The sequence below is a fragment of the Zingiber officinale genome, chromosome 2B (assembly GCF_018446385.1).
Source record: "Zingiber officinale cultivar Zhangliang chromosome 2B, Zo_v1.1, whole genome shotgun sequence".
In the NCBI taxonomy this organism is placed as follows: domain Eukaryota; kingdom Viridiplantae; phylum Streptophyta; class Magnoliopsida; order Zingiberales; family Zingiberaceae; genus Zingiber; species Zingiber officinale.
Window position 1 is genome coordinate 103,050,025 of NC_055989.1, and position 10,896 is coordinate 103,060,920.

General features: G+C 39.3%; 1 protein-coding gene across 1 annotated transcript; it reads left to right on the forward strand.

Annotated features, from left to right (window-relative positions):
- The first annotated feature begins 5,191 nt into the window (after nt 1-5,191).
- LOC122046586 (G-type lectin S-receptor-like serine/threonine-protein kinase At4g27290) lies at nt 5,192-8,760 on the forward strand. Its single transcript, XM_042607355.1, has 7 exons — nt 5,192-5,353; nt 5,742-6,911; nt 7,005-7,166; nt 7,298-7,416; nt 7,499-7,709; nt 7,790-8,030; nt 8,388-8,760. Exons 1-7 carry the CDS (start codon nt 5,269-5,271, stop codon nt 8,419-8,421), a joined length of 2,022 nt encoding a protein of 673 aa, XP_042463289.1. The 5' UTR covers nt 5,192-5,268; the 3' UTR covers nt 8,422-8,760.
- The last annotated feature ends 2,136 nt before the right edge of the window (nt 8,761-10,896 follow it).

Here is a 10,896-nt window from a genome sequence, read left to right on the forward strand (position 1 = left end):
ACCCACGCAGTTTCATAGAAAAACTAAACTAATGCAACGATAAGAAAAATTCTTTCAAATATCCTACTCAACTATACCCATAAAGCTCAAAACTTCAATCCTACTCAACTACACTCATAAAGGTCAAAACTTATATCCTACTCAACTACACCCATAAAACTCAAATCACGACGCAATAAAATCAACTGACCTCTTCTGTCGTCCATGCAGGCATGTAGTAAAACATATCCAATAAAACTCATCGACAATAAAGATAATACAATATCCATAAAGCAAAACCAACATAAGTCCAATACATAGACAACTATATAGTAAGAAAAGAACAATAAAAAGGTCCATATGAAAATCCTCGCAATCTAGAGGGGGACTAACGACTGGAAATCATCCAGACAGCCTCAACCTGAAAATAGTATATCAACGGGGTGAGTCAACTCCTCAGAGGGTAACTACTGACATGCATAGTAAGAAATATAACAAATAGTACTAATCATGCATACAGTCTCCTGATATAAGAAGAATAAATGCAACTGAAATAAATAGGAGAACAACTATACTAACCAGGACCTGGTGTATGGATAATAAACCGAGAGGTATCGAAATCCTGTATGCATGTCAAACATATGCATCCATCCAATATGTAGCAAATAAATACAGCAAACACAAGCAATAAATGCATCAATGCGTATGATGCCAATGACATGTCCTGGTCACCCCTACTGCCAGTCAGCCGTCTCACACACGATGGTGAGAGCGAGTGGGTAGGGTTGTGACAACCGTGCACTCTGCTATCACTGCTCCTGATGAGTGACCGAGTGGACGAGATGTTGTCGGAGTACACATATCCTCCTACCTGAAATCATAAGTGGGGGAGCTCAATGCTCTCATCTCCCTGAGATAGTCCAGAGGAGGGATCCCTGACGTGCTATCACGCTGCGTCACGCTACCCATGAGTGGACCAACGGAGCACTGATCGAGCACCTGCTGCAATACACCCTGCCTGAATAAAAACCACTAACCCATGAGTGGTAGTGTGTGTAAATCCTTGTAACTGGCGATGAGCTCAACAATAATGGAGCTACCAATCACTTTGCATGCAATCATGCAGATGATGCATGACACTAAGCATGGAAATATCCTGATCCTGCCCATCTCTACATAATGTGTACCATAGGACAAATATATCCAATCAATGGTCTAGGTACACAGGGAAGATAAGGTATAAAAACCTAGGTCCTGAACATAATAAGGCATGGTTATGTCACTACCTCTATAAGCATATAAAATCATGTGGGTACTAACATGGAATGCATAACAAGTAAGCAAAAATAAGCATGTAACAAGTATTCGGTAGTGACAAACTGATGCAGATAAGGAACATAATTATTACTACTTGTTAAAAATTACTATACATATCAAATGACATATCTCAAAAGATAAGTCAAAGTACCCGCCTTTATACGTAGATCGAGCCAAACAACCTCTATGTCAAAAAGCTCGTCCCCAATCAAAGTCCTGCGATAAATCGTACATGTAGTGCTTTATTTAACTAAATTCAAATGAATTAAGTAGCTAAATAAAATGCTCAAACCTAATTAGGGAAAACCCTAATCAACATGATCATTCACCCTACCAAAATTAACACTCCTTGCTAACATAACTAGTAACCACCTACAAAATATTCTAAATCCTTATGTCTTACCTCAAATCACAGCCCTGTTTTAAAATAAGAAGCTATTGAATGAAAGTGGTTGTAACGTTAGGGTTGTTCATCACTGGAAGGTGGCTGATGGACCCAAGAACAACCCACAACACAAGACTACCCTGCTGGAATCCTTTCCTCACAGCCATGATCACTAATCCTCTACCAAGAGATGGTTGCTGCCTGAAAAGAGCAACTGCCGGTGACCAAGAAAATCCCACAATCTAGATCCACCAAAACCCTACACCTACTGGACCAAATCAGAAGGGAAAAATCAAGACTTCAACCAAGCGTTCCAAGTACAACCAATTCACCTTGCTGGCTCAGAGCTAAGGCACGGGAGGAAGGTCGGCAGTCGGCGTCGAGTGGAAGAAGGGAGGCGGAAGTGGCGTCGGGTTTGCAGCTCGGGAGGGAAGGAGAAGAGAGGGGAAAGGGTCGGCGTTGCTCCGTTCGACGGCGGCGGAGGTCCTAGGGTAGAGGGGCGATCGGAGTTGGCGCCGGGCAGTGAAGTCGGCGTCAGCTGGGGTGGTCGGTGGCAGCACAGAAGAGATCGAAGAGGGGCGGGCGGCGTGTGGCGGTGGAGAGGCTAGGGCAGAGATCGGGTGGGAGAAGAGGAAGAAGGAGATGCACAGATCGCTCGGCCACGACTTAAATCACGAGGGGAGGAAGAAACCGCTCGGCGCTAGGAGGTTAGGGCACGGGTTCGGCATCGCGGCGGGGGAGAAGAAAAATAAGAAAAAAAAAAGGAAAATAAAGAGAAAATATCAAATATTTCCTCGCTTAAATGGGGTAGCCTAAACAGGATTTCCCGAGGCCTAATATTTATCCCCGTAAACTCGTCATACGAGCTCCAAAAAATTTCCAAAAAATTTCTAAAAATTTTAGATAATTCCCTTATGGTTATTCACCATTTTTCGGTATTTTATATCCTTTGTATTTGGCATATAAACCAGTATGTAATGAAGAAATGCACCCCTATGTTTGGTCTGGAGTGACAACATTTTTATGCATCATGGTGCTCACTCATTAATTCATCGACACAATGGTATTACCAGCAGAAGTGGGATGTCATGCGCAAGGAGTATCAACGATTCGAGGGTGTTCTAAATTACCTTTGGGATACATGGTTACACCCTTACAAAGAGCGATTTGTTTCAGCATGGGTTGATGTATGTATGCACCTTGGGAGCAATTCAAATCAAAGGTATAATCACTTTATAACTTTATTATTTAAATTTTGTTCATTATTGTACTATTTCAATTCTTTTTAGTATTAAAACACAATGCATTTTTTTTTATTACAGGGCAGAGTCGGCATATGCAAGACTAAAGTTATATTTGAAAGATATCATGTCATCCCTATAGACATCTTTTGAAAAAATACATAAGATGTTGAGAATTCAGTTCGGGGATATTAAGAAGTCGTTCGAGAGATCTCTCAACATTCTACGCCATCAACATTTACATGATGACATTTTTAGTCAAATAAGTTGTCGGATTTCATTAGAGACAATGGAGTTAATTTCTGGTCCGCTAAATGCATTAAGGAAGCATCTCACCAGCTAGTCGGTAGATGCAACTATTCTATCAAAATTGTGTGTGGATTGCCATGCAAGCATGATCTTGTACATTACCGTTACTTTTCCATTCCAATTCCGTTTCAGAGTATCAACGCTCATTGGAGGAGATTGTCGATGCACGTATGTCAGTTTAATGACGAGGGAGCATAACCTAACAGGACATCCCATGTTGTTGAGATATTAGATGGGATAAATCCACATATGCGAGAGCATATGATAGATAAGTTTTTCGATATGATAGATTCATCTCAAAGTACAGTTCGATCCCCTTTATATAGCACAAAACATAGAGGTCGACCTATGGGTAGAGATGAGCAAAGTGGATGTCGCATACCTTCTTTTGCAGATATATCCACTTCTGGATCTAGAGTCTCTCAACTAAATGCAACATCTCGAGGGAGAGGAAGACGTGGAAGGGGGTCGAAGGTTCGCAATACTCAAATGACCCATGATCACTCTCTAGTTACACCCCATCCATGATACTTATATTGAGAAATTTCTTGTGCCTCTGTAGCATTATATTTCTCACACTGTTGATGTTCAACCTGATGGTCATTGTGGATTCAGGGCAATAGCTGCACTAATTGGGTATGGTGAAGAAGGTTGGTTTCAAGTACGATTCGAGTTTATAGAAGAGATTCAACAAAATAAAGATCTATATGTTCAACTCTATCTAGATCGAAATTTGATAACCAATCTATTATTCTCATTGAATTGGTTCGAGCCGTGAGCGCCAAAAATATATTGGATGGACTCTATGCCTTTGGGAATTATCATCGCATCAAGGTATAATCTTGTACTGCATACATTTAGTGAGAATGTTATGAGTTATTTTACTCACTTGCTATTAAGAACTCCTCCAGTTCCAAACCATGAACACCGAGAAATAACTATTGCTCATGTTGGCAATCACTTCGTACAAGTTTTCTTACATCCTCATTACCCTATACCACTCATTCCAACGTGGTAGTGGCAACATTCATCGTATGAAGCTAAAGGATGGGTCACTCGTTATAGGACACATGTTCATTTGTAGTACGAAGCAATAAGTACACCACCACCAAATGCATCGGAAGCAGAATTTGGAGACAATATTGATTAAAATATCTAATTTTATATATTTCCGTGTTTTTTTGTATTATTACATGTACTCTTTATTTGAAAAAAAAATGTTTATTCCTAAGTTATGAATGTGTTCACTATTAATTGTTAGTATTTTTGTTAGTTTTAAATATATAATTTTTATTTTGATTCATATTTTTATACTTTTTAAAATTTTTATAAATAATAACTTCTAAAATTTATAACTAAAAATAAACAAAAGATTATAAACATATAAAAAAATTATTAAAAAAAATAAAACTGATAAAAAAATTTATTAAAAAATTTATTAACAAAAAATAAAATCAATAAAAAATAAAATTTAAAAAAATAATAAATTGAAAAAATACAAGTATTATGAAAAAAAAAATAAATAAAATTAATTAAAAAATAAATCTAAATAAAATTTATATAAAATTAAAAAATAAAGTATTGGTAAAAAATAATAAACAAAATTTATTAAAAAATAAAACTAAATAAAATTTATATAAAATTGTAAAAATAAAGTATTGATTAAAAAATAATTAATTAAATTAATTAAAAAATGAAACTAAATAAAAATTAAATAAAATTAAAAATATATAAATATGAGAGCTATTTGTAAATAAAATTAATTAAAAAAATAAAACTAAATGAAAAATAAATAAAATTAAAAAAATAAAAAGAAGAGGGTCGAAGCATCGTATGAGAGAGAGAGAGAGAGAGAGATGGGGAGGTAGTGCTGTCAGATGGGGAGCAGCTCTCCTAAATTAATTACACAGGCTCCTTTGATGTAAACAACAACAAATCAGTTGTTAATTGTTATAACTTAGCTTGCAGCAACTCGGCGCAAAGAACACAACAATAAATTGCAGCAGGCGCAAGCGCAACGCAAATCCTTAAACTTCCATGGCGCGGATGCAGTTCTTTCTTCTATTCCTGGAAATAGTACTAGCAGCGACATCCTTTCTACTTGGCCAATCCTCTTCGTCTAGTATGTTTAAAAAAGAAATTTTAGTCCAGAATTAAATTAAATTATAAAACCGTAAGATTTTTGACCATTTTTTATCTGTTTATTTATTTATTTATTTGGCATCGTGAAAGCTTCAGGATCTATAGAAAGTTTACCATAAAGCAATGCTTTAATATCCTTCATTTCAAAACCAATATAATGAATAAATATTTCAAGCTCATTAGGAGACACATGGCAACTGAGCCGTAGAGTTATTAGGCCTCGTTAACACGATCTTTTTTGCCTAGTGAAAGAAATGTACTTCACCGATTTGGAAATCTGATAGATCGTCTGTTTAATAGGAGGAATTATAGCACAATTTGATATCCATTTGTAGCATAAGTCACACGTTTATATCGATTTTGTGCAGGAGACATAATGATGGGGAATAGCTCACTTATCGATGGCCAGACATTGATCTCGTCGGGGAGCGCGTTCCAACTCGGTTTCTTCAGTCCAGTTAACGATTCTGCGACTTCATACATAGGAATTTGGTACTACAATCTCCCACCAAGAGAAAGCAAAGTAGTAGTATGGGTCGCCAATAGGAACAGGTCTGTCAACACATCCATGGCATCCTTGAACTTGACTTCAGACGGAAATCTAATCTTATTTGAGAAAGGAACAGAGGTTTGGTCCACAGGAACATCGGCAGAACTCAATTCTGCACTCTTGCAGCTTTTAGACTTAGGAAACCTCGTGCTCACTGCCGGCAACTCTAGCAGAACTCTATGGCAGAGTTTCGACCATGGGTGTGACACTCTTCTCCCTGGTATGAAACTGGGATTCGACATCAGGACCAACACTTCGTGGCAGCTCATGCCATGGACGAGTGCCACGGACCCTTCTCCGGGGAAGTACGTTGCCAAAATTGAGACATATAAAGTTCCGGATTTTTATACGGTGAGTGTGAATGGATCCCTCAAACTCTTCCGCACTGGGCCATGGAACGGGCAATGGTTCTCCGGCCTTCCACAAATGGGGAACAACATTTTGGTGAGGGACGTAAACTTCACATACGTGTCCAACCAGAATGAGACCTACTACATCAATGAATATCAGACTCGATCGCCCCAGCTAAACCGGTTGGTAGTGGACGCCAACGTAACCTACCAGAGTTGGAGTTTTGTTAAGGGAGAGTGGAGAGTTTTCTTGTCGTTTCCGAGCGATGACTGCGATTACTACAACCATTGTGGCCGCAACAGCGTTTGCACCAAGGGTTACTACTCAACCTCCTGTCGTTGCTTGGAAGGTTTTGTAGAGAACAAAAGCATCGTCGGATGCACGAGGAAGGAGCCCTTGCTTTGCTCGTCAAACCAGTTTTCGAAGGAGCCGAACGTTAAGGTGCCCGACACCGTGAACGCAACCTCAGGAGGCAACATTAGTCTGAATGCGTGCAAGAAATTGTGCTTGAATGATTGCTCCTGCATTGCGTATTTGGTGATCAATGGGCCTTATGGCTGCATAACTTGGCGCGGCGAATTGTTGGATCTCAGGAGTTTTACTGACGGAGGAGACGATTTGTACATTCGGCTTCCAGGTAGTCGAGTTATGCGTGAATGAAATTGGATGATCAAAGTAACATTATATACAATCATCTAATTTCCTCTTTTTTTTTTTCCTTTTCCTGCAGAATCATCGACGTCAAATTGGAAGGAGCTCGTTTGGGCGATAGTAGTCATTCCGGTGTTGCTGGGAATTCTTCTGCTGTTTTGTGCAGGCGTACTCGTTCGGTGGAGGAGAAACAGAGCATCAACCAGCAGATTGCAATTGCAGTTTCCAAGGGTGCAGAAAGGTAATACTATTAGTTTTTCAAAGTTATTTCGGATGTAAAAAGGATTAACTCAAATTTATTTAGTAATTTCTAAGGAAAAAAAATTATGGTAGAAGATTTTTTAGTAATTCATAGTGTGATCCTTGTGCCAGATTCTATCAGCACATTGGATGTACTTCCTTCATATGATCTGCGTACTATAAAAGCTGCAACAAATGATTTCTCTGAAGGAAACAAACTTGGAGAAGGGGGATTTGGCATTGTTTATAAGGTAAGAAGACTCTCGGTATTAGAAAAATAAAGATCTAGCGTTTCATACCTGAAAAATTGAAGAAAATGATACATTCTAACAGGGTCAATTGGAAGATGAACAGAAGATTGCTGTCAAAAAATTATCAAGATACTCCTCCCAAGGCCCCGATGAGTTCCAGAATGAACTCTCATTGATAGCCAAGTTACAACATAGAAACCTTGTTCGTCTTCTAGGCTGTTGCATTGAAGGAGATGAGCGACTTCTCATACTTGAATACATGGAAAATAAAAGCCTTGATGCATTCATTTATGGTCAGTATAGTTGACCTTAATAAATGCTTACAAATTTATCACAAAACATTTTATCTAATCCTTATAAATTGAATCACCAGATAAAACTAAAAGTTCATTATTAAATTGGCAAAAACGCTTCAATATTATAATTGGGATCGCTCGAGGACTTCTATACTTACATCAAGACTCCAGATTAAGAGTCATTCATCGTGATCTTAAGCCAAGTAATATTCTCCTTGACAAGGATATGAATCCAAAGATTTCAGATTTTGGCATTGCAAGGATATTTGAAGGAGACAATGCTCTTGAGGATGCAACAACTAGGCCAGTTGGAACATTGTGAGTACTTTATATTGGGTTTACTTGATTTGATTAAAAGAAGGAAGCGAGGTGAAATAAATATTAAGTTACCTATTTTTTTCTCACCATGTTCTATTTTTTCTAAAGTTCAAACTCTTAATTATAGTGGTTACATGGCACCTGAGTACATATCATATGGACTTTTCTCATTCAAGTCAGATGTGTTTAGCTTTGGTGTGATAGTATTAGAAATCATAAGTGGAAGGAAGAATAGAATATTCAGCCAAACTGATACAAGTTTAAATCTGTTAGGACATGTAAATATTAATTTCAAAATTCTTCTATCTCTACGAGATACTATCTATAATTTAAAATATGTTTCCTACAATTATCCAGGCATATAAACTTTGGAAAGAAGGAAGGTCTTTAGAGATTCTTGATGATACACTAAATGAATCATATACAACGGAAGAAGTTCTACGTTGTATCCAAATAAGTCTTTTATGTATCCAAGATAACAGTGAAGATAGGCCAACAATGACAGAAGTGATGACAATGTTGGCAAGCGAGGACCAGTTCCTCAACCCGCTTAATCAACCTACAACAACAACAACTAATAGCGAAGGAGGTTTCACTACCAATGAAATGAGCTTCACACTTAGGTCGATGAAATATGTATTAAATTTTTATCTGATCAATATTCATCATATCAAAGTCCTTTTATTACTTATGTAAAGTTTACCATAAAGCAGTACTTCAATATTCTTCATTTGGAAGCCAACCCCAATGACCAAAGATTTCAGTTCATCATTGTTATTTGCTAGTGCATAGTTCGTTCACTTGCAGTTATTGAAAATGCCTGTTGATCAGGTGCACGTACGTGAGTAAGTCTACTCGCATGTTATTCATGGTCCTTAAAACTACACACGAGCATCATTCTTTCAAACAGTGGCAATACTTTAAAAAACAAAGGTGATCATAAATGAGCCTCAAGATAGAAATTGCAGAAATCTATGGAACAGATCTAACAGCAGATAAGAATGCAGGAGAAAGCCAAAAACATAGCCGAGATCGAAGAAGCTCTTTCTTCTTGTGTTCCTGGAATTACTAGCAGCAGCAGCACTTGTCAGTCCTACTCGGTCTTCGTGACTAGTGAATTGAATATGAGATGATGCAGCATAAATCTTTAGCCTCATAGATTGCTGACGAAGCTTTCTTCCATGATATAGTTGGATTTCCATAATTAACACGTCTTAGAGGACTCATCGAGTTATCCTGGTGAAGCCTTAGATGCTTAAGTCACCATAATGTCTAAATAATAGGGGCAAAAAAGGGGAGAAAGTAAAGAGAGAGAGTGAGAGCGAGCCCCCCTTGATATTTATAGAGAGAGCAAGATACACTTGGAATGGAGAGTGGAAATTATGACCCATGTCTGCTTGTGGCTTACCAAGCCCCTTTAAATAGTTCAGTGAGACTTGAGGGCTCAGGTTAAGGGTTCCACAGTGGGAACTCTTTCACATGGCAATTGGGAAAGAGCTCCCTCCTATAGGGGAAGAGAGTTCCTTGGATTATGGAGTCGTTTCTAGGATGACAATTGGTAGAATTTGGATAGAATTTTATATTCTCCGTGATCCCGTCCGGAAGCTGAGTCAGACGGAGGTCGGCTGCGCTATTGTCGGCATTGACGGGGGTCGTTGAGACGCGTTGTTGGCGATGTACTTCCTGCGAGGGATACCGTGGGAGAATGACGGAAGACGATGACTAGGGCGACGAGGTGGGGGTCTCCTGCGCACACTCAGCAAGCACCCTAGTCGTTAGAGACCAAGAACTAGGGAAAAAGTCCCCGAATCAGGCCCTCTGATGCTAAGTCAGATTCTTTTTCCCCAGAAGTACAGTGAAACGAAAGGGCGAAAAGTAAAGAACGAATGTGAAAAGATGAGTGAGTGTACCTGCAAAGGGGAAAAGTCTCCCTTTTCATATGGCAGTGGGTACTTATGGAATCTGACGAGTGTCAGGAAATGTCGGGTGTCAAGATTTGCTTGGCGATGAATGACATGTGGCCTCTTCCTATAGGTCGGAGGAGGGATCAGGGGGCAATGAGCCCTAGACCATTAGCATATTCCCTGACATGCGGTGATTATTCTCTGATAGGTTGTTACGATTCCCTTACTTGATTGTCGTATAGTGCGTGCCTACCCAGGTCCGCCAACCTAGGACTAGATCCCCGTACCTGCAAACTCTGACCTGTGGGCATAGACCTGCATTCCCTAGCTTGTGTTTGTCGCCCCGTAAATCCAGATCTGTATGTTCAGCCCTGCATTTGTCATTCGGTAAATCTCGGTAAATCCAGACCTACGCTTACCTCCCTGCCAATCGAGGCCCTCACTTGTCGTTCCTTAAGTCTCGTCATGTATGCACGGCCCTGCACCGTATCTTATCTTTGTAAGTCTTGAACCATACGTCTTGGTCCCCATGTCCTGGTCTGCATATCTTATCCTGTAAGTCCAAACTTGTAATTCTTAGTCTGCCTATCCTAAACTGTACGTCCTGGTCCATGTATCCTGTTCTGCATGTCTTATCCTGTAAGACCTGACCTGTAAGCCTTAATCCGTCTATCCTGACCTGTACGTCTTGGTCCGTGTATCCTATTCATCATGCCTTATCCTGTAAGTCATGACCTGTAAGCCTTAGTCTGCCTATCCTGACCTGTATATGTTGGTCCGTGTATCCTGTTCTGCATGTCTTATCCTGTAAGTCCTGACCTATAAACCTTAGTCCGTCTATCCTGACCTGTACGTCCTGGTCCATGTACCCTGTTCTTCATACCTTATCCTGTAAGTCCTGACCTGTAAGCCTGTAAGTCCTGACTCATAAGCCTTAGTCTGCCTATCCCGACCTGTACGTC